A 24,341-nucleotide genomic window follows, 5' to 3' on the forward strand; every position below is an offset into this window, starting at 1 on the left:
CCAGGCTCCCAGCATCCACAGTTGTCTCTCACTCCAGTTCCAGAGGATCCGACACCCTCTTCTGACCTCTGAAGGCACCAGACACATTCATAGTACACATAATATATGCACACAAACACTCGTACACGTAAGATAAAAATAAATTATTTTAAACACAACCAAAGTCAGAGCCAGTAAAATGGCTCTATGGGTAAAGAGCTTGGCTTGTAAGTCTGATGACTGGGTTCAACCCCTGGAACACACATAAAGGTGAAAGGAGAAACCAGACTGCACAAGGTTGTCTGTTGGCGGGCGCACATGTGCTCACACACACTGTAGTAAATCTGTGTGCCCGCAAACATATATCTTACACACATATGCAATAAAAATAAATTTAAATATTCAAAGTCTCTTTACTGTGGATTCCTATAAAACCCAAAATAAATTATATACTTTCTTGTTCTAAAAGGAAGAACCAGGGCACAATCACAACCATATCAAAGTAAACCCAAATTCAACAGCTTGCAAAGCTCAATCTCTGACATTTGGGACTCACTCATGATCTTCTGGGCTCCAAAGGGTTTGAGGGTCCCATTTTCCCAGCTCCGCCATTTCTAACATGCACAGCTAGTCTCATAGACTCAGGCCAGCTCCACTCCATCCCTACTGCTGTCCTGGGTGGCCATCCCACAGTCCTGCCAGCTCCCATCTGCTGGGGGTCTTCACTGCATCTGAGGCCCCACCTCTGCCAATGTCCTCTCCTGGCATCTTCAGGAGCGCTGAAGATGGTGCTGTGCCTCAGCTTCTCTCCATGACTCCTGCAGTCCTAGAGCTGCCACTGTAACTGAGAGCACCTTCACCAACGGTCCCTCCTAGTTCTACACCGTGCCAAGTACACCGTGTCAAGCCTCAGGGACTCCTTGCTGCTCTCCATGACCCCTTCAGGCTTTCAAAATCAGTATGACGTGCGAGTCTCTTTCACATTGCCACAGTCTGCTGCCAGCTTGATGCTCGGCCTTGACATTCCAGCAGGCCCATCCTGAGGAAATGCTTCCCAGAAGATTTTTGCCTCGATGATTCTGGGTTCATGTTAAACACAGCTGATTTTTCATTGTCAGCTCAGCAGCATTGATGGTCCCAGTAAACTAAAGGTTTCACTTCCATGGACTCTTAAGTCAATATATACAAATAGCCTTGCTAGTCTTTGAGCGACTCTGAAGCTTCATAAATCAGGTTTCCATCATCTGCATTTCCCTCAAGATTCTTGTCTTTCAAGTTCCCACAGAACAGCCCATTAAGTTTTAAGCACTCAACAATTTTTCCAAAGTCCCAAGGGCATCCACAATCCTCTCCAAAACCCATAAAACTCTTCTCTCCAGTACCAAACTCTTTAGTTTCTTTTTGCCTCGGTGATAAAACTGACCAAAACCAGCTCAGGAGGAAAGAATTTATTTGATTTACATATCTCAAGCACAGGCCTTTAGCTAGGGAAGCTGAGGCAGGAGCTGAAGTAGGGACCACAGAGGAATGCTGCTTACTGACTTGTTTACATCTTGTTCAGTTTGGTTTCAAATACAACCCAGGACCACCTGCCTAGGGATAGAACCGCCCACAGTGGGTTGGGCCCTCCCATATCAACACACATTCAGGAGAATGATCCACAGACTTGCCTACAGGCCAGCAGAGGCATAGACTAACTAGCTTAGGGGGTCTTTGGATATTTGGAAATAAATATCAAAACCTGACCTAATGGGCTCAGAGCAAGACATGAGGAAAGGAAGCAGGAAGCAGGAGCTATCTAGTTACCCAGCAGAGTTCCACAAACACTGGTGACCTAGCAGAGAAGTAACCCATCACTGATGACTGAACTTTCTAATGCCCTGGGTTTAAAGCCTGCCTCTCCTTTCTAGCTATGTTTCGTTGGGCAAGTTACTCAACCTCTCTGGGGCTCTGACTTGCCAACCAGGGATAACAATGGTGCCAACCTCACGGGATTGGCGCAAGGACTTAAAAAAACCCCATAAAGCACTGAGCGTCCTGCCTGATCCCAGTTCTATGCGAACATTTGCTAGTGCCACAATGAGGGAAAATAAAGCAATGTGACTCTGCGGTATTTGCCCAGCTGTATTCTGGGACACCTTCAAAAAGATACTTCCTTCAAGAAAAGTTCCGGGAGCTGAGACTGGTGGTACCGGCCCTTAATCCCAGCACTCAGGAGACAGATGGGGAGGCCAGCTTGGTCTACACAGTGAGTTACAGGACAGCCAGGGCTGCATAATAAGGCCCTGTCACAAACAAACAAACAAGCAGAAAAGAACAAAACAAAGAAACTTCTTGGGCTGACAGATGGCTCCTCAGATAAAGAGCCTGCCATGCAAGTCTGAAGACAAGACTTGAGTTTGATCCTCAGAATCCATAACATACAAAGGTAGAAGGAAAGGACCAACTCTCAAAGGTTGTTCTCTGGTTTCCACGTGTGTGCGGTGTTATGCGCACACACACACAAATAATAAAGCTTTAAAATTATATTATTATTATTATTATTATTATTATTAATTTTCCAAGACAGGGTTTCTCTGTGTACCCTTGGCTCTCCTGAAGCTCTCTATGTAGACCAGGCTGGCCTCAAACTCAGAGCTCCACCTGCCTCTGCCTCCTGAGTGGGATTAAAGGTGTGCACCACCACTGCCCGGCTACATTTTGTTATTTTTCATCGGGAAGATGTGGGGGCATTGCCATAGTACACATGTAGAGGTCAGTGGACAACAGGCAGAAGTCATTCTCTTTACTACGGGAGTTTAGTCGCAGATACCTTGACCAGCTGAGGTCTCCTGACAGCTCAAATAACAAGTTCTTAAGGGTCAGGTATGATGGGCACACCTGTACTTTGGACAGCAAGAGGATCGGAATTCCCACCTACAGAATGAGCTACATGAGACCCCATCTAAAAACCAAAACAAACTAACTCTGTCTAACTTTATTTAACTCAGTGTTCTAAACTTAGCGGTCACGGGACCCTCGGACCATTGCACCTACTGTCCACAGGACGCGGGTTTGGAAAGCGCTCTGGGAACTGAAGTTTGACGCTTGGGAGGGAGCAGGGAGGAGGCCTGGGGCAGGTGCACATGAGGACACTAAGGAAAGAGGAGTAGGGAGGACCGGAATGTTAGCCCACAGGATGCACGGGAGCAGAAGAGACATCGGGAACTCACACTTGAAGAGGTAGGGCATGGAGGAGCAGTGATGTGAGCAGCGGGGGTGGGGGTGGGGTGGGGTGGGGTGGGAGGGTTCATTTGCCGACGTACTCATTCCCTGTAGCACCCTTGCCCGGTTGTAGAATGGAAGTACTGATGAGTCCCACGGCCTCCTTGAGGTCAGACACTTCCTGGGCTGAATGACCCCTGAGGGTAGAAAGATGTTCAGTTCCAGCTATGTGCAGATCGTGCGATTGTAAAACCGACAGCAGTTGTCCAGGGCCACTGGGCTGAACTCCAAGTTGGTGCTGAGAAAAAAGCGAAAGCCACGGTAGGACATCCAGGCCACTTCTGTGGCAGTTCATAGACTGTGCAGCTCTGGGAAAGTCGCTCCACATCTCTGGTCCAACTTTTCCTCCACAGCCTTGGTCTTTAAGCCTTCATTCCCTGCCCCCGCCCCCACCCACACTCCACCCCGCCACTCCCGTCCATCACAACTGCAGCAGCCCGAACGGTCCTCCTACCCCGCCCCCTAGTGCCGAAAGCACGAAAGCACGGAGGATACTTCAGTCTTCGGCTCTGTGACTGGAAACCCCAGGTTAGCCACCATCCACAGCCCAGGCGCTCACCCCTGGAAAACCTGGCCACAGCACTGGTACACTTCAAAGCTGCTGCTGCTGAGGGTCCCGTTCAGAAGAGATACGCAGTCCACCTCGACCCCCCTGGGCACGTAGAGGATCCCTGTGGAGGGAAGCAGCTTGGAGGCTTGGCCCGGGAACCAACCCTGTCTGCCTAGGAGAAACCGGGACGCGGGGTTCTGAGCCTGGTGAACCCGCTGCACTCACCGGCCACACAGGCGTTCACCAAGGACACAAAACCCCCGGTGATCAGCGCCCGGAGCACAATCTGGGAGAAGTCACTCCTCCGCTGGGGCACCAGAGAGCCTGCAGAGGGGCAAGAGAGCTCAGGGTCAAGGAAGCCACCCACCCCACCCCTCTGCCCACCTCCTGAAGCTCTGGCACCGCCCTCCTCTGCTGAGTAGCAGGAGGGCAGATGTGGCCCTTCATTGTCCCCTGACCTATCAAGAAGCTTCCGATAATGTCCCCTTCACCCCACGCACTGGAGCAGGAGGAGGAAAAGAAGTTGGTTTCTCTTTCTTTTTTTATGAGACAGGGTCTCACTCAGCCGAGACTGGCCTCTGCCTCCCCAATGCAGAGATTTCAGGCATGAGCCACTGTACCCCGCTGATCTGGTACTGGAGGTTAAACACAGTCTCCAGCATGCAAAGTAAGCACTCTAGCAACTGAGCGACATTGCCAGCCTTTGGGAATGTGTGTTGTCGTTTGTTTTGTTTTGTGACAAGGTTTCATATAGCCGAGACTGGGTTTGAACTCCTGATTCTCCAGTTTCAGCCTCCTGGATATGCTGGGATTATAGATTATATGATGCTACTATGCCCAGCTAGGAAGATGGGTTTGGGGTGTGGCGACATCCTGACGATCACTTCTCCAACGCAAAGAGAGGTTTACTCTCTCTAAGCCTTGAAGGCAGCTGTGCCCATCTGGGCTGAGCCACACTCACGAGGGGCCTTTCTCTCCCTGGCTGTGAGGGCACGGTGGAAAGCCAAAATGAGCCAAAAAACTCACATTGAGAGGGAAGAAAGTGGGGGAGCTGGAAGGGGCCAGGATGAGGGTGCCCTTCATTAGCCTATGCCCTCCCTCCCTTTACACTGCCCATTGTCCCCCATCAACCCTTCCCAGCCATCCACTATGAGTCCTGGCTCCTGGCTGCTTCAAGGCCAGGGACTCACTCAGGCCTCCGAGCATGATGCCGATGGAGCTCAAGTTGGAGAATCCGCAGAGGGCATACGTCGTCAGGACTTCTGCTCTGACCTGGAAATACAGATTACAAAGAGGCCTCACCCCAGGCCATGAAGCCTCCCTAGTCCTTTTTTCTTTTTTAAACATTTATTTATTTTATGTATATGCGTGTTCTTTCTGTATGTTCACCTTTGTACCAGGAGAGGGCACCAGATCTCATTATAGATGGCTGTGAGCCACCACGTGGGGGCTGGGAATTGAACTCAGGACCTTTGGAAGTGCAGCCAGTGCTCTTAGCCACTGACCCATCTCTCCCTCCCTAGTCTTAATTCACTCAATTCCTCTGTGGCCTTGGTGCCCTTCCTGAGTCTCCTTTGCTAGTCTCATTCTCCCACTTTAAGGGAGCTCACGCTTTACTGCCTCAAAGACCCAGCCCCCTCTCTCAGCTGTCCTTTGGCCTGTATCCTAAGTGCCCACCTTTTTGTTTTGTTTTGGTTTGGTTTGGTTTTGGAGACAGGGCTTCAAATAGTCCTGAGAATGACCTTGAACTCCTACCCACTTACACTACCTTGCCCAAACGCTACCACGCCTACAGCCAACCACACCTGTAGTTTGTACAGTGCTGGGGATGGAACCGTGGGCTTTGTGTACGGCCAGGCAAGCACTCTACCAACTGAGCTACACCCTCAGCCCCCAAGCTTGCTCTGAAGTACAGACTTCCAATGCTGCTGCTTTGTTTCCAGTGGTGTCAGCAGCGAGCCCGATGAGGTGGCATTTAACCACTAGTTAAACTAGCTAGTTAGGAAAGTTGCTCTGTGTGGAGTCCTGCTCGCCCACCTCTGAGGGAGCTCCTGAAGAAATGACCCAAGGGGCAGGGAAAGTTCTACACACCGCGAGAGTCATTTCAACATTGCCATACACACAGCCAAATAAGGAATTCAGATGAATGACCCAACCGCACAAGACTGGTAAAGATGGTGAGACGCTCACATTTGAGCCTGTGGAAATGCTTGCTGTTAAGTCAACTGTCAATCAACTCCTGCAAGTTGTTCCCTGGCTTCCATATGTGCAACACACACACACACATACTGAAATAAGTATTATCGAATAATTTAAAGATACATTAATTTTGGAGCAGGGCATGGTGTCAAATACCTTTAATCTCAGCACTCAGGAGGCAAAGACTAGAAGACTAGCCTGGTCTATAGGGGGAGATTCAGAACAGCCAAGACTACCCAGAAAAACCCTGTCTCTTAAAAAAAAAAAATGTGTGTGTGTGTGTGTGTGTGTGTGTGTGTGAACATAAATTTCAAATGCATAGTTCAGTGTTTAGTATGCATAACAAGGGCCTGGTTCCATCTGCAACACCAACAATCAAAATCTCCATACGTCTTAAAGATGAGGGAGAAACTGGCTATGCTGTAGGCCTCTAGTAACTGTGAATACTGTCTTAGAAAAAAAAAAAGAAGTTCTCATGGAGGCTCGCACCTGTAATCCCTGCACTCCAGAAGGATCAGGAGTTTAAGGTCAGTCTTCCACATATCTTTGGCTAGCCTGGGCTATATGAATCCCTGCCCCCCAAACAGCAATGAAAAAGAAGAAAATGGATAAAATAGCAATAGCTGTCATTTTAGGATAGTGAGATTACAGATTTTTTTTTTTTATTCCCAACATTATGTTCTGACTTTGTATTCTTTCAGAAAGGCGAATGTCATATAGGTCTTGTGTCGTTTTGTTCATGGTGGTATTTTTAGAATAAATGTCAACGAAAAAAGCCAAGCCCTACACCGTGTGTATCCTCAGGGGCTGTGGTGGAGGTTCTCCTAGCTCACTTCTTCTTTAGCAATCCCACATGCTCCCTTTGGGGAGAGGTGGCAGGCATTACATCCCTGTTTTCCAAAAGAGAGGCAAGGCACAGTATTTCACCCAAGGCCAAAGCTAGCAGTGGCCCATCTGGAACTTGGTCTCAGACAAATCTCTTTCGGGAGCTCACAGTGAGGCCCCGATGTCTGTCTGGTCTGCCAGGAGAGCAGGATATGGGTGCTTAAGCGCCACCTCAGTGTGTCTCAGGCAGGCCCAGCGAAACACGAAAACAGTTTCCAGGGGCCCTAGGGAATGCTGGGCCATCCCCGCGCTGCCGGGAAGGAAAGGGGCACTCACAGAGATCCACTGTTTCTTGTCACCGAGCCACTCCTCAGCCCCTGCCAGGCGGCGCTGTTTGTACTGGGAAAGCTCTTGATAGGCCACAAACTCATTCAGAAACAGTTTGACGCCCAGCAGCTCGGCCACCACCGGACAGTCCTCCCAGGCCACGCCCATCAAGAAGGCCACAGGCCGCAGGACGTAGGAGCAGATGAGCTGAGGATAAAGAGATCTGGGTCAGACAGGGTCTCCGTCCTTCGTTCCCTATCCCGAGACCCTCCCCTCCACCACAGCCACACCTGGAAGCTGAGTCCCTGGATATCCACCATGTCCCCCAGCCAGGAAAGGGCAGCGTTGATGAAGGCCAGGACAGCCAGGATGGCAATCAGATTGGCTGCAATGTTGGCGACGACCTTCACTGAGATGGCAGCCCCAGCGCTGGCTGCTTCCACGAGGTTCCGAGCGTCCCTACCATGGGGATCGATAGGTGTCATTACTAGTATGTCCCCAGAAACAGGAAAGCCCCCCGTTATAGGTTCAAAGAGGAACCTTGAACAGAGGTCTTCAGAACTGAGGAGGCTTGTTTTCTGTCCAAGACAGGGAGAGGAAAGAACTTCAAGAGAGAGATAAGAGGAGGAAAGGGTGACCTGCTGGTCAAAGAATAAGGAAAATACCCAGGTCCTGGGCTGCACTGCAGGACAATTGATAATTAAGTGCTTTAGGTCACTTGCAAGCAGGCTGGTCCCAACCACACTATGCTGTAAATTCAATATTCCACTCACATTTTGAGAATCTGAGACAAGGGAGGGAGGGAGGCAAAAAATATTTTAGCTTTTGTTTTATTTTGTCGAGACAGGGTCTCTCTATCCTGGAACTCATGATGTAGACCAGGCTAGCCTAGAACTCACAGAGATTCACCTGCTTCCCAAGTGCTGGGATTAAAGACCTACACCACCTGCCTGGTCTCTTACTATTTTTATGGGTCACCTGATGAAATGAAAATGTTTTTGATATATCGATTTGAGCAAAAGTTCTTATTAAGAACATCTGTTTCTCTTTATTTTTAAAAAGCGACCAGAAGCCAGGCTTGAGGGCACACACCTTTAATCCCATCAGATCTCTGTAAGTTTGAGGCCAGCTTGGTCTACATAGTGAGTTCCGAGCCAGCTATGTCTAAAAAGGAAGATGCTTGCTGCCAAGGCTGATGACCTGGGTCTGATGCTTGGGACCCACATGGTAGAAGCAGAGCGTTAACACCCACAAGAGGTGACAGAGACCAGCCTGCATTCAAGAGGCCAGAGATACACTGAGCTATCAACTTCTGCCTTGAAGCCTTTGCAGAAACCTGATCTTGTCTCGGTTCTGTGACCAGCAGCCCTCTTTCCCTCTTGAGGTTCTTTTCTTTTTCTGAGGGTCCTCTGAATGTCCTGGAACCTCCACACAAGTCCTGCGACACACATGAACCCACTAATACACACACACAATAAATAACAGAAATGCAATTAAAAGCTGTCAAGGGGCTGGAGAGATCTTGCTGTCAAGGGGGTTAAGAGATCTTGCTGCTCACAGAGGACTCGAGTTCAGTTCCCAGACCCCTGGCAGCTTACAACTGTCCCTAACTCTAGCTAACGGGGGATCTGTTTCCTTCTGCTCTCCAAGGGCACCAGGAATGCATACAGTACACTTACATACATGCAGGCAAAACCAATCATATACATAAAATAAAAAGAAATAAGCCTGTAAATATGCATGTGTATAAAGATGTTTACCAGAAAATACATAATAAAGGTTAGGCATGTCATTCAGCTGGTGGAGTGCTTCCCTAGCAGGTGCAAGACTCTGGGTTCGACTCCCCAGCACCCCATAAATCGGGTGTGATAGTACACCTATAATTCCAACATCAGGCAGTAGAGGCAGAAGTTCAAGGTCATCCTCAGAACTAGCCAGTTTGAGACTAGATTGGACACTTGAGACCTTGTCTCCAAAAGGGAGGGGGGGGTAAGGAGGGGATGAAGAAGAAGAGAAGAAGGAAAAGAGACAGAGGAGGAGGGGCGATGATAGAGGTGGTTTACAGTCTATTTCCACAGGAGAGAGCAGCCCCAAAGCCTCAAGACGAGTGAATAACTCACAAGAAGTTGGGGTAACTCACATTTGGGTCTTTCCCACTTCTGAGTTTGAGACAGGGCCTCACAGAGCCTAGGCTAGCCGGGAATTTTCAGTGTAGTAAGGATGGCCTCTAATTCCTAGCCTTTCTGCTTCCACGGACAAAAGACACCACGCCCAGAGTCTTTTCACCAGTTTTAAAGGATTGGACCCTGACAAGGCCTGTTAGGACTTGACAAGCCACTTGTCAATGTGAGGCTGCCACCTGGTGGTCAGAGGCCAGGCATGCAGAGACGGTAGCAAGGAGCAACACCGGTCCTTATCAAGAACTGAGCCCCACTCGGTGAACCTTGACCAGTACTTTTTTTCTTCCTGGTCAGAGGCAGATTATGACTTGAAAAATGCAATCAGTATTTGTTTTTTTTTTTTCTTAGTTTTGTTCTGTTGATAGGAGTCTCACTATGGAGCCCAAGTTGGTCCAGACCTTGCAATGTAGTTAGGCTGGCCATTCTCCTACCTCGTTCAGCAAGTCTGTGTTTGGGTTGAAGAGATGGATCACAGGTTAAAAATAACTGGATGCACTTCCAGAGGACCCAAGTTCAATTCCCAGGACACAAACGGAGGCTTATAACCAACCCACATGGAGGCTCCGGTTCCAGAGGATTCCATACCCTCTTCTGGCCTCATCAAGCTCATGGTGCAGATACAGGCACACAGGCAAATACTCATACATAGTAAATAAATCAATTAGTTCTTTAAAAAAAAAAGAGAGTCTGTTTTTGCTTATGAAGCCAAGGTAGTGATGGGAGAGAGAGCTCCGTGGGAGACGGAAATGAGGCAAGGACAACACTGTTCCTCGCTACCCCTGCTCCCCCACCCAGCACCCGTGCCGTCTGCGACAGCCCCCCTGCAGCACTCACCCATAAGTCAGCTTCACCCCTTCCTCACTCCGGAACTTGGACTCCTCCACCTCCGGGTAGACCAGCTTGGAGAGAGCCAAAGCGCAAGGGGCCGCCATCACGGAAGCAGCAATTAAGGAGGCAGCATCGATCTGCAAGAACAACCAAGAGCTGGGCCAGGGCTGGTAATAGTAGAGTCCCTGCCTAGCATGCACGAAGCCCTAGATTTGATCTCCAGAACCACGGAACCAGGTGTGGAGGTGCAGACCTGTAATCCCAGCACTCAGGAAGTAGGAAGAGGAAGGTCGTCACACTCACTCCTATGCTAGGGAACTCTTCCTGGGAGTCAGCCTCCTTCCACGACCCAGGAGGCACTGAGTCTGTCTCCAGCAATCACACCGGCCAGGCACTCCAGCAAGATGGTAAAACACCACCAACTCAGGGTGAAGGGTGGGTTGCTTCTAAGACACAGACCCTCACTGATCCAGTGACAGATGAGATAGCTTCCACCTCTGCTGGGTTAATCACCAAAACGTGAGCTCAGAACCCGCTCAACCGTCTTAACTCACAATGAGCGAACGACCTCTAAAACCTTGTTTATTCCGTGTGAATGGGTGTTTTGCCTCCATGATGGTGCATCATGCTGCATTGTAGGCGCCTGGTGCCTGAGAAGGCCAGAGCAGAGGACCTTCGATCTCCTGAAACTGGAGTTACAGGTGATTGTGAGCTGTCATGTGGGTGCTGGAACATGGGTTCTATGTAAGGACAGCCAGGGCTCTCAGCCACTGAACCATCGTTCCATCCTGAGAATGATCTCTAGAAAATGATGTTTCTTGGGGTCTTGCAGTAACATGGGAACGTACCCATAACAATGCTTAAAGACTGGGACTGTAATGATGGGGAAACCCAAGGCCCAGAAAGAACTCCAGAAACAAGTCCCCCAAAGTTATCGGCACATTGGCTAGCCCTGGTGAGATGGGTTTGAAGTAATTTTCTTCCCTGATGCGTTTTGATGGCTTCCAATAGGTCCACAAATCTATACCATTTTTATAAACAGGTCTAGCATCAAGAAGTGTTGGGTTCCTTTCCTGGAACCATGCCAGCTGGAAACGGTGGCGTGGTCCTGTAATGTTAGTACTCTGGGGATGATGGGAGAATCAGAAGTTCAAAGTCATCCTTGGTTGCACAGTGAGATTGAAGCCAACCTAGATACATGAGACCCTATTTTAAAAAGGGGTGGGGTTGGAAAGATATTTCCACAGTTAAGAATGCTTGCTGCTCTTACAGAAGACTTGAGTTAAGTTCCCAGACCCTCATCAGACAGCTCAAAACAAATGGCCTTGGCCTTTTCTTGGCATGGTAACACATGTCTTTAGTCCCAGCAGAGGCAGGTAGATCTTGGTGAGTTCAAGACCAGCCTGGTCTATGTAGTAAATTCCAGACCAGTCAGAGCTACACGGTGAGCCTCTGTCTCAAAAGATGGAGGAGGGAGAGGAGATGAGAGAAGGAGAGAGGTGAGTTTGCATGGGCTAATAAAAGCAGACGACAGAAGTTCCAAGGGAACAGCCAGGAAGTGCTGGGATGGAAGAAGCAGGCCTGGAGATCTTCAGGATCTCTGCAGGCTCTGAAATCCTCCTTCTTTTTCCAAACCGCTTGCTTCTTCTTAGTCAGAAGCAGAAACCACACGGAGTGTGAAAATGAAGTGTTGCTCACAAAGGCTCAAGTGTTAAGGCTTGGTCCTCAGTCGATGCAACAGAGGAGTCACTGACTTACAGCAGGGAGGGGCTCGCTTCATCAGCAGGCTAATCTATCAACACACTGCAACTGGAGGGACAGCCTGGTCGGAAGAGTGGGTCCCTGGGATACACCTTTAAGGGTACATCTTGCGTCCAGACTCCTCCTCTCTGTCTCTCTGCTTCCCCTGCAGCCATGAGGTAGGCTGGGCATTGTTCTACCACACCTCTGCCATGTTGTTCCATCTCAGCACAAGCCCACAGTGAGTATGAGTGGAAACCTCTGCAGGCGTGATAATTAATAAGCTAAATCTTCATTCTCAGGGTTTCTCTGGGGGTGCTTTTTCATAGTAACAGAAAACCCACTCACACACCATGAAACAAACCTGTGACGGCCCCAACTCCTCTGCCACAAGCACTGGATGGCAGGCCCAGGACCCCGATCCTTCCCCAAGAAAGGGTGATTTGCACAGGTGGCCTCTTTGAACTTTCAGGGATTCACTGGTCTCCTCTCTGACGGCCCAGCTCCAGTATAGACAATATTACACCTGCAGTCTGGGGCTTCTCTGTCCGCCAGCATGGATCCTGACCTATTCTTCAGCTTGAAGAGCACGTCCGGTTTGCAAGCTTCGATCTTAGTGGGGATCATATATTCCAGAGACGTTGAAGTCACAGCCTCAAATCCCACAGTGGCCATTCCTGCTCTTCACAGAGAGGTGGAGACCTGCATGCAGGCCGGGAAGCCAGCTCTGCTTCATCCCACACCAACCTACTGTGCCTCTTTTCCCCAACCCTGTCTCTAGGAGTTCAATCAAGAATGCCCTCTATCAGCTACCTAGGTCTCCTTCTACCCGGGTGTCCCCCGTGGAAAGGGGTGACAAGAGCAACACCACCATTCAGAAAGGAAACAAAGGAGCCAGTCACCAGGCAGGTTTCCCATCTTACTCTGACCACCTTGTCGGCGCCACGCTACATGCTTTCTGCCCATCCTCGGTCCACCTACGGCGGTCAGGCGGTAAGTCCAGCTGACCATTTTACAGGTGTGGAAACGAAACGACAGAGTCACGTTGCCCACTCAGGATCTTGAAGACCCTGTTCCACTTGGGGACAATTCAGTATGAAACACGAGTGGCCAACTCCTGAATGTTCCCCCGACCAGCTTGGGTTCAGAGGCCCCTGCGCCAAGAGACCAGTCTGCTTGGATTTGCAGTAAAAGCTGGTATCAATTCTAGAGCCTTTGGAACAACGGCATAGTTGGAGATGGGTGTGGCAATCACAAGAGAATGATTCAAATGGCACTTGGGGCTGTGTGACAATAGAGAAGACCTAGGCCGCTGCTGTCCAATACAAACACGATGGAGAACACAAATACACCCTTCCACCTGTCCCATATCTTTTCCTCATGTATCTCAGGCTAGTCTCGAAGTTGCTATGTGGTTGATGGTAACCTCAAACTTGTGATCTTTCTCCTCTACCTCCCCGGTGCTGGGCCTCGAAGACATGTGACGTCACACAGAAAGGCGTCCACACATTTACTGTGGCCAGCAGCCACATCTTTTAAAGTGCAAAGGAAGCCAGGCCTGGGAGGAGCAAGTTGGTAACACTAGTTGGGAAGCTGAGGCAGGAGGTCACCAGTCCAGGTCAGTCTAAGTAACTTAGTGAGACACTATTTAAAGAGAGAGAGAGAGAGAGAGAGAGAGAGAGAGAGAGAGAGAAGAAAGGAAGGGAAGGAAGGAAGGAAGGAAGGAAGGAAGGAAGGAAGGAAGGAAGAAACCTTACCTTAGCTCAGTGGTACGGCATTTGCCTAGCATTTGGGATAGAGGCCCCGGGTTTGCTCTACAGCACAGAAGAAAGAATGAAGGAGGAGAAGAGAGAAGTCTAGTTCATTTTTAATATATTTTAATTAACCCAATGTATCTCCGAAGTCTTTCTTTCCACCCACATAATAATATAAACTTATTTAATAAAATATCTTAATTTCTTTCTGTGCAAAGCCTCCGATGCACACCTCTTTTCAAACCAGCCATGTTTCAAGTGCTCAGTAGCTCCCAGTTACGGTGTTGGCCAGGTCCTAGAACTAGCCAGACACCTGCAATGGGAAGGATGTGGGCGAAGGGTCAGAAGCTGAGCCACAAAGAGCAATGTATGAACTACGGGAAACGGCTCAGCAGGTGAGAGCGCTTGTCAATGCCCAGAGCCCATGGTGGAAGGAGAGAACCAGTTCCAAAGTCATCTTCCTCCCCCACGCACAGGCCTTTGACGTGTGTGCCCCTATGCTCATACACAAACAATAACAGCAAGAAAAAAAATGAATCTGTGAACTGGGAGTGTAGGTTAACAACTTGCCTGGTGCATACAGGGTCCTGAGTTTGAAACCCAGCTATGCAGAAAGACTCTGGGAGTCTCCATGGATAGGGCAGGAGGCCAGGCAATGACCTGCTAAGGGCAGGTGGGGGCAGAAGAGAGCTTCTCTGCTGTCCAGAAGGGGAGGAGTGGAACAGGGAAGAGGGGAAAAAGAAAGGAGGGGGAGGAAGGGAAGGGAGAAGGTCAGTTACATCCTTTCCCGCCCTCTGTTATGGTTGCAGCCTGGGGCTTTCCCTGGGGAGCCCCGTGGCAACCCCCACACATCTGTAGGGCTACAGAGGAGGGGTAGCCAGGCTGTCAGCTGGGAGGAAAAATGTCCCCCGGGGCCAGACCTGGACTGAAAAAGAGGAAGGAGCGGAGTTTTAAGCCAGATGGTGGAAAAGGGATAAAGGTCTTCTGGTAGGATGGTCTTTGCCTTAATGGCTCAAACAGATCATTTTTACATCAAGGTCGTCTTAGAGTGATAAGCGTTTTTTGTAGAAATTGCACTTGACATTTTAAATCGTGATCTTTCCTAGGCTAAGCAAATGGAGTGGGAAGCTTTCTGGCAATGCTGGTGGCAGCAGCCAGCCAAGCCCCAGATCCAGGCCTGCCCCCACATTCAGGCCGGGAGAAGGCTTGGTGCTGACAGTATATTGTCTTCGATGGAGCAGGTTAGACATAGTCCATGTATTTTCATCTTATGATACATTTGTAGATGTGTTTACTGGGCATAGACCCACTGTACACCCAATACAGCCAACTGTCCTTAAGTTTTCTTTTTGTTTTATTTTATTTTATTGAAGTGGGTTTCACTATGTGACTGTGGCTGGCATTGAACTTATAATCCTCCTGCCTCAGCTTCTGGAGTGCTGTGATTATAGGTATATTTTAGTTTTTTAGTGTGGAACTCAGGGCTTTTCAGAAGGTTGGCAAACGCTACTTGCGAGGTAGATCTCTTGTCTTTTAAGTCCTAGCTAATGACTGGAGGTCTCTGCAAAGCTCATGTGGCTAGAAAGAACATGGGACTGATTCCTAACATTGATCATGATGCCTAGAGCCAAGCTAAGACATTTGAAGACCTTCAGATGTGAAAATAGTATGTCCAATATGTCACTATGAGAAACAGTTCCATGAACAAAGTTTGGGGTTTCAGTTTTTGTGTGCTTTGCTTTTTCTTTGTTTGATTTTTGAGGCAAGACAGCCTCCAGATCTACATGTAGCTAATGACCTAGAACTTCTGATCCTCCTGCCTGTACCTCCCAAGTGCTAAGATTTCAGATCTTTAAAAAACTTATGGGGATGGGGTGGGAGGGGATGACACACGCTTTCAAGTTCAGCACTTGGGAGGCAGAGGCAGGCGAATCTCTGTGAGTTCTAGGCTAGCCTGGTCTACAAAGCGAGTTCCAGGCCAGCCAGGGCTGCATGGAGAAACCCTGTCTCGAGAAAACAAAACAAAACAAAAGTGTGTGTGTCCACGTCCACAGCATGAGGCTCTGGGGATTGAGCCCAGGTAGTAGAGGCAGGCTTGGCAGCAGGTGCTTTCTTACTGAATCATCTTGCCCACCTGGGTTTCAGTTTGGTTTGATTTTTGACAGCGTCTTACTATGTAGCCCAGGTGGTCAGTACTGAACTCAGGACCTTCCTGCCTTAACCTGATGTGGGAGTCCCCTCTGTATGCTGTGATTATCATTAATGCATAAAGAAACTGCTTTGGACCTGTAGCAAGGCAGAACTTAGGTAGACAGGAAAAGTTGGACTGAATGCTGGGAGAAAGAAGAACAGAGTTGGAGAGATGCCATGTAGCCTCACTGGAGATAGACACTGGAACTTTAGCCGGTAAGCCACAGCCACGTGGCAGTAGACGGGTTAGTGGAAATGGGTTAAATTGATATGTAAGAGTTAGCCAATAAGAAGCTAGAGCTATTGGGCAAAACAGTGATTTAATTAATACAGTTTCTGTATTATTTCTGTATTATTAAAATTAGTGGTTATTTCGGTTCTAAGTTAGCCAGGCAGCCGGGTCTAGGCTAACTGGGCGGCCAGGAACCAATAAGTGACCTCCTTCCTCCAACATTAACCTCTAACTGCTGAGCCATCTCTCTGGCTTCTTGTTTGTTTCTTTGGAGAAAAAGAAGTCTCAAGGCTAGCCTTGAAATCCTGATCCTCTTGCTTCCAGTTCACAAGTGCTGGGATGGAGGCCTGCACCATCACCACCAATTTAGGATGTGAACCTTTTATAAACTTACTTGTGAGGCTGGGACACAGCTCAGTCTGTGGAGTGCTTGCCTTGCATCCTCAGTGCCCTGAATCTGAACCCCAGCATCACATAAACCAGGTGCCGTGGTGCATGTCTGAACTCCTAAACCTTGGGCTAAGGCAGAAGGCCAACCTCAGCTACACAGGGAAACCCTGCCAAAAACACCAAGCCAGTCTTACACTGTGGTGCACACCTTTAATCCCAGCTCTTGGAAGGCAAAGGTAGGAGGATTTCTGAGTTCAAAGCCAGCTGGTCTACATAGCTAGTTCCAGGACAGCCAGGACTACAATAGAGAGATCCCGTCTCAAAACAAGAAAACAAAACATCAAACCAAGCTTGGCATGGTGGTATATACCTTTAGCCCTGGCACTGAGAGAGGTGAGGCAGGCGGATCTCTGTGAGTTTGAGACCAGCCTGATCTACAGAGTGAGCTCCAGGCCAGCCAAGAAGCTGTCTCAAACGACAACAAAACTCACCAAAGACACAACAAATGCTTCATTTACTCCCATAACAGGCAGAGATATCTGTGATAGTTACAAAGGGAAAACAATATCAAACTGGAGCTTTGAGTGCGAAATCACAAGCAGGTACCCTGGATTTCACCAAGCATCAATGTCAGGTGCTCTCTCAGGGACAAAAACTCCTCTCTGCCCGTGCTATTGTACTATGAACTAGGCCCCAATTCACACCACTGGATTGGCCCATGAAAGGATTATGACATATATCATCATTTAAGAGCAAAGTAAAGGCATGATCCCCCCACACACATACATACATACATACACACACACACACACACACACACACACACACACACACACACACACACACACAAAAGCCTTAATTTCTTATCTAGAAAATGGCGATATTAGAGTGCCCAGCATAGTGCCCAATACATAAGAACTTAGTAAAGGGAATTCTGGGAATCTGCCCTAGGAGCCCTGTGAGAAGCCTGAGCAAGTGGTTCAGCCCAGCAGGTCTACCTGCCTTGCTCAGGCAAAGCTGGGCTTTGAGACAGAGAGGGGACACCCCGAGGTGCTGCGTGGGGGTGTTAGAAAGGCGATTTCAGGGCTTTGGCATAACAAAGCAACAGAAGGTTCGACCTACCCCAAAGGAGATATAGGCGCCCAGGAGGCTGCCGGCAATAGTAGCGAAGCCTCCAGTCATGACAACGTGAACTTCGGAGAGTGTCATATCTGCCAGGTAGGGCCGGATGAGCAGGGGAGCTTCAGTCTATAAACAAGACAGACAGTAGACAATTGAACAGGGGTTGCTGGGCCCCGTTCTCACCGCCCCTGCCCCTGAAGGAGTGGTCATGGTGCATGGCGAAGAATCTCAGAGGATCTGGACCTCACTGTCCTCCCAGCTCTGTGGAAGGACCGCTACGCGACACTCTGGTTCACAATGCTCCCTGTGTTGACACATACCATGTGCCTCAAACCCAGGCGCCTCCTCATGGCTTCCTACCTGAGACAGAAAAGGCCCCCCCTTTTCCAGGGGAGCAAACAGAAGCTTGTGAGGGGAAACAGGCCTGAACTTCTGTGGATGCTAAGGGGAGTACCACTAAGGAAGGAGCTGGGTAGGCAACGGGCATTTGCTCTGGGACCTGTGGGAAAGTCTGGGGCCACTCTCTTTGTGCAGAGCAGCTATGGAGCCACTGGTGTCTGGGTACTGCTCTGCAGGATAGGGAGATAAAGAGTATGCCGGCTAATCTTGTTTAGAATCACCATGGAAACACACCTCTGGGGGCATCTGTAAGGGTACTTTCAGAGAGTTCTAACTGAGGAGGGATGGCCACCAACCCTGAATGTGGATAGCATTGTCCCACAGGCTGGGGCCCCAGGATGAATACAAACTAGAGAGTGAGCTGAGTGCCAGCATCCCTCTCACTTCGACCGCTGCCTTACTGGTCTCTGCCCGGTTGTCTCAGTCAGGATAGACGGTATCTCTAAACTGTGAGTCAAAATGAGCATCTCTCTCTTTCCTTAAGGTGCTCTTGTCAGGTATTTCATCAAAGGGACAAGAAAAGTAAACAATACGTGGAAGGGGCAAGAGCTTGTCCCTGGGAATAGGAAGTGGGCGGGAGGTCAAGGGGGAGGAGCCAGGTAGATGTGCACTGTGGTTTTGGATCCCAGCACTCAGGAGGCAGAGGCAGGCGGATCTCTGTGAGTTTGAGACCAGCCTGGTCTACAAGAGCTAGTTCCAGGACAGGCACCAAAGCTACAGAGAAACCCTGTCTCAATAAAAGAAAAGAAAAAAAAAAGGCCTCATGGTTAGGGAATATTGGCAAAGACCTCTCAGAGGAAGTAGCATTGGGCTAATGTCAACTGAGATGGGAAGGGCATTGGGTTAGACGGGAAGGATCCAACTATAGACACCACTGAAGGGGTGTCAGCAGTCCAGATAGACCAATGGCCTGCGGACAGGAATTAGCTTGGCCAAGTTTGAGAAACGCGCAAGAGGAAGATGTGTCTGTCACAGAGTGCTGTGTGTGAGGACAGGTTTGATATGGAGATAGATGAGGGCGGATGGCTCAGGGGAAAGTTCATCTGTTTGAGCAGGGCATGGTCTGGTGTGTGTGTGTGTGTGTGTGTGTGTGTGTGTGTGTGTGTGTGTGTGACTAGGATGGAACCTCAAGGGTTTTGCCCACGTTAAGCAAACCACTGAGTCACACCCCTAGCTCCTCTTACATGTCTTTGGCAGGTCACTCAGACACACGTCTAACGACGGAAGCCGGAAGAACAGGTAGCAATTGCAGCGGTCCAGGAGACAGGCAGCATGGCTCACAGCAAGGAGGAAGGTCAGGACCAGCAATGGATGGACGCAGAGGTGGAGCTGAGGGGCTTGGTACCAGGCGGGATGCAGGGGCAGAGCAAAATGAGGAAAGCAGAGGAAGGCGAGTGGCTTTCTGAGCCGTCTGAACTCATGGAGATGTGACGGCTTCCCGGGAGTCGTGAGAGGACACAGCTGTGCCAAGCGAGGGAATCCAGGTCCTGTTTAGTGAGCCTGTGACATCTCTGAGTTACTATCCAGTCAGAGGGGTAAGAAACCTGTCAGACCACCAGTTCAGAGTTCGGGGAGGAAGGATGGGCTCAGGGCTCCAGATGGGGCATATATCAAGCGTTTACAGCCAAGGGGCTACTGTAAAACCTTGGGGAGGGAGTGGGGACTGCATAGGAGGCCCAGGCCTGCCATGGTTATAGACTGAAGTGGTGTCGCAAACCTTGAAGGCTGCTCACTCCATTTCTCCCTTTGATGGAAATTAGGCAAAGAGTCAGAGGTCTAGGGCAATTGGACAACACCTTAGACGCAGTAATGTATGTTGGGAGCTTTTTATAGCAACCAGCCTTATACCACTGCTAAAAAATTGAGGTTCTCAGCAGAAACAGGCTGTGTCTCTAAGTTTTCATAATAGTCGGCTTTCTGTAGTTTGGGGTCCTCCTCTTCTTGGGCCTCAGTTTGAACATGTTAAAGAGATTTGGGTGGTGTTTCACACCTGTGATTCAAACGCTCAAGAGATAGAAGCGAGAGGATCAGCCCCTGAAGGCCTTTATCCCAGCAATCAGAAGGAAGAGGCAGGTGGATCTCTGAGTTCAAGGTCTGCTTGGTCTACTGAGGGAGTTCCAGGACAGCCAGGGCTGCACTGGGAAACCCTGTCTCAAAATACAAACCAAACCAAACAAAAACCTGAAAAGAGAGACAGAGACAGATAGAGAGAGAGTGGGGGGTTTGTTTTGGGAACAACTTGTCTGTAACCACATCTGTCTGGAACACCAAACATGCAAACTATAAAACCCTTTGAAATTAGCATGCTTGCACCACAATAAAAAAAATAGGCCAACTTTTCCTAAACTGCCCAATGAACTAAGAAATCACTTGGCAAGGCTGTTTCTCAGGGACTCCCTGACTTGCACAGTTTTCTTTCTCAGGAAGGTCAGGCCTGAAGAGACTTGGGAGTCCTGGTGCCTTCAGAGCCATAGTTATTCTGAAAAATGCATTTCAGGCAGGGAAAAGCCAAGAGAAATGATACGGTGGAAAGAAGCCTGCTCAGGAAACAAAAACCAAAACCTAAATGTTGCCGTCACTTATCCCTGGGGTATCTCGGCCGAACCATTCATACCTTGCTGGCCTTAGTTTCCCCATCTAAAGCCCGTGAGCCTCTAAGCTGATGATGACAGCCTAGGCTGGAGTGGCAGAGGTGCCGAAACGGCCATGTCTGGGTTTGGCATGACACAGGCAGGGCATGCAGCCACCAAACTGAGCATCCCTGGGCAGCAGCCTCTGATGACCTGGAGACAGATTCAAACAGCTCTCCCTGGAATTAGATTGGATCCCTGCCCCACCTCCAGGCTGGTTTGGGTAGCTGCAGACCCACCTGGCTCACAAAGATGTTTCCTGCCACACTCAGGGTCTCAGTGGCTGAGGTGCCCATGGTGACCTGCATCAGCCAGGCAATCTGGAAGAAAACAGAGTGCTCGTGAGTGGACATTGGCAAGCGCAGACTCAGAAAGACCTGGGGGACAAAGATACCTTAGAAGTCTTCCTTCCAGCTTAGGGCCCTGCTGTGGTTTGAATGGCCTCTCCAAAACTAACGTTGAAATTTAATTAGCACTGGAGCAGTATTAAGAGGTGAGCAGGGGGGCTGGGGAGATGATGGCTCAGTCAGTCAGGTACAGACTTCCAGCTCCCGTGTAAAACGCATGTGCCTGGAATCCCAGTGCTGGGAAGATGGAGACTGGGGGATCCCTGGGACTCGCCAGCCAACCAGCCTAGCCACATCAGTGAGCTCCAGGTTCAGCAAGAGATCCTGTCTCAGAAACTAAGGGGAAGACTCAGCCAGCTAGTGCATCAGGTAAGGGCATTGGCCACCAAGCCTGATGACCTAGTTTGATCCCCAGGTCCCACACAGTGGAGAGAGAGGACCAACTCCTGCAAGTTGCCCTCTGACTACTACACAAGTCTATGGCACATACACACACAAAACAGAGATTTTATTTTTGGATTTGTTTTATGTGCCTGCATGTGCCTGAGGCTTAAAGAAAAGGTATCAGATCCGCGGGAGCTGGAGTTACAGGGAGCTGTGATCTGCCATGGTGAATACTGGGAACCCAACTAGGTCCTTTGCAAGAATAGGACATATTCTTAGATGCTGAGACATCTCTCCAGCCCCCAGAAAAATAATTAAAAAAAACAAACAAACTGTTAGTTGGACTTGGTGGCACACATTTTTAATTTTAGCACTCAAGAGGCAGAGGCAGGCAGATCTCTGTGAGTTCAAGGCCAGCCTCATCTACACAGTGAGTTCCAGAACAGCCTGAGCCACATAGTAAGACCCTGTCTCCAAAATAGCATTTCAATTTCTTTACCATAATGTCTAGCCTAGCTTTCCTCAGTTGCTTCACTAGAGACTTCCTTTTCCAAGTAGCGTCTGGTAGCATGCCACCGTCTAGAGTTCCGTGGAAAGGGGTTTGGGACACATTGTGCTAGAAAGTTCTTCCTTAGAACATTTCTGCTCTGCTGCCACCTCGCAGCCTGGCCTTGTTCAGCCTCTCGTCATAAGTGTTTGGAAATAAACTCCCCTCCTCTCTTCCTCTTGTCCAGGCCCATCCCTCTGTCCCTCCGGCCCTGCTGCTGTGGATTCAAGCCCTTGCCCTTTGCGGCTTATACAGCACCGTGTGTCCAAGTCTACGCTTGAACACATTCTCCAGGTCCAGGGATTGTTCCCTCCCTGGATTCTGCCGGGTGTGCTCTCGACATAGCCACAGGTCACTTTTTATTCTTGCTGCCCTCCAAAGGCGCTGACTTATTCTGAGCTCTGTCGGCTAAACCCTCAGAACTTTCTGCCAAGTCTGACGCTGTGCAAGGCTATTTCCAGCATCCTGATGTGATGCAGATCTCACAAACCTAAGCACGTTTGGGCTGCCAAGATGGTTCAGCAGGTAAAGGTGCTTGTTGCCAAGCCTGACAGCCTGAGTTTGAACTCCAGGTCTTGTATAGCAGGAGGAGAAAACCAACTCCTGCAAAGCATGTTCTGACCTCCACATGTGTAGCCTCATATGTGTGCATGCACACATGTGCATGTGCACACACACAATAAACAAGTAAGCAAATGAAATGTAATAGTCTTTTCTAAGTAAGCACATTTATACCAGCTAAGGCCAATGTGGCCTGATGTTATCATCACTCAAGATCATTTTAGTATAAATAATTTTTCTTCTAAAGCCTGTGTTGCCTCACAGACCCCCACCCTTCCTCCCACAGAGACTGCATTGAATTTTGATGCCATTTTTCCCCCAGTGTTAGGACAAGAGACCTTCTGAGGAGATGTTTGATTAGCAATAGATTCAGAGAGAATGTGAAATGTGGGGGCAGAGGATTCTGGGAAGGTATGGCCTCCAAGAGCAAGAGACTCTGGGAGGGTATGGACCCTGGGAGCAGAGGATTCTGGGAAGGTATAGATCCAGGTATAGATTCTAGGGTAGGGAGGTAGGCCTTGAGCCATGGGATTCTGGGAGAGTACGTTATGCTGAGGGCTGGGGCATCCTGGGATGTCAGCATTCTAGAAGGGTGGGGGTGTAAACCTGAGAGCCGGTCACTCAGAAGAACCAAGCACGGGCCTGAGGACTCACCTTCAGAATCACCCACTGCATGAGGCCCACGTAGTAGAGAACCGACATGACGCAGCTGAAGAAGACGATGATGGGCAGAACCTGTCGGGAAACAGAGAAGCCCAGCTTAGAGGTGCTTGGCACGGCCCTAGTCCACTCCCCCAAAGTCTTGCCTCTCAGGGGTCCTGGTTAGAGGTGCTCGGTGGAGCCCTGGTCCACTCCCCCAAAGCCTTGCCTCTCAGGGGTCCTCCAAGGCGCAGGGAGAAGCCTTCAAGTAAATGCTGGTGTCCCAGATGACCCCCGGCGGGGCTTATTTCAGGTCCCTGTCTCCCGTTCTGAGTAAGGCCACCGAAGACCCCCACTTCTCCCCAATGCGAGCCTGTGCTGGGCTGTGGGGGTGGGGCTGCCTTTACCACCTGTTTCTTTATCTCCAACATGAGGATGAATCTTTGGAATTGCCATGAAGGTTAAAGGCGCTGGCTCAGCTCTAGCAGCCGATGAACTCTCCTTCTTCTTTGTGAGCTCAGTTCTGGTCCATGGCCTGATGGGGCCCCCAGCACTCTGGGCCTGAATGGGGGAACCCTCCTTATTGTGGCTTTCTGCTTCTGTTCAGGGTCGTTGTCAAACTTGGAGCAGACTTATCCTGGCCCTGAAATTAGCACCTCATCCTGCCACCCTGCTTCCTCTTCAATCATGCCAGGATCCTCACATCCATTCCTTCCCTTCCAGGTTCACAGCCCCACCCCGGGGCTTTCCTGCTACAGCTCTTTTATTTATTTTTAAAGATTTGTTTTATTGTTTCAATGATAGTAGATGGGGGAACATGGTACGCACAAGCGAGTGCTGGCGCCTGCAGAAGCCAAAAGCGGGCATCAGATGCCCTGGAGCCGGAATCACAGATGGTTGTGAAATGCCTGATGCAGGTGCTAGGAACCAAACTCAGGTCTTTTGCAAGCCATCTCTCGGGGCCCCAACTTTGACCCATTTATAGTAACAGAACTTGCATGTCTTTGGACAGAGGGCTGATTTCAGGTTGAGTTAAAAGAACTAGCTAGAAATGAGTCTAAGCTAGGTCGAACATTTGATGTGGGAGTCCCCTCTGTATACTATAAATATGTTTTATTACCATTGGTTAATAAAGAAGCTGCTTTGGCCTATGTCAGGGCAGAATAGAGCTAGGCAGGAAAACTAAACTGAAGGCAGGGAGAAAGAAGGTGGAGTCAGGCAGATGCCATGTAGCCATGTAGCTACCCAGGAAGT

General features: G+C 49.4%; 1 protein-coding gene across 2 annotated transcripts in view; it reads right to left on the reverse strand.

The window, feature by feature from the left end:
- Positions 1 to 1,412: 1,412 nt before the first annotated feature.
- Slc28a1 (solute carrier family 28 member 1) overlaps positions 1,413 to 24,341 on the reverse strand; it is a 44,529-nt gene continuing 21,600 nt past the window's right edge. For both annotated transcript variants that reach the window (XM_087901290.1, XM_087901291.1), the window contains 10 exons: positions 23,103 to 23,183; positions 20,849 to 20,929; positions 17,581 to 17,706; positions 10,159 to 10,289; positions 7,435 to 7,603; positions 7,154 to 7,351; positions 4,984 to 5,065; positions 4,019 to 4,117; positions 3,803 to 3,914; positions 1,413 to 3,481 (listed from right to left, as the gene is read on the reverse strand). In XM_087901290.1, the coding sequence (XP_087757416.1) occupies positions 3,409 to 3,481; positions 3,803 to 3,914; positions 4,019 to 4,117; positions 4,984 to 5,065; positions 7,154 to 7,351; positions 7,435 to 7,603; positions 10,159 to 10,289; positions 17,581 to 17,706; positions 20,849 to 20,929; positions 23,103 to 23,183 (1,152 nt within the window). In that variant the 3' untranslated portion in view covers positions 1,413 to 3,408. The remainder of the gene's footprint in view (positions 3,482 to 3,802; positions 3,915 to 4,018; positions 4,118 to 4,983; positions 5,066 to 7,153; positions 7,352 to 7,434; positions 7,604 to 10,158; positions 10,290 to 17,580; positions 17,707 to 20,848; positions 20,930 to 23,102; positions 23,184 to 24,341) is intronic.

This window comes from Myodes glareolus, chromosome 24 (genome assembly GCF_982192425.1).
Source record: "Myodes glareolus chromosome 24, mMyoGla1.1, whole genome shotgun sequence".
In the NCBI taxonomy this organism is placed as follows: Eukaryota; Metazoa; Chordata; class Mammalia; order Rodentia; family Cricetidae; genus Myodes; species Myodes glareolus.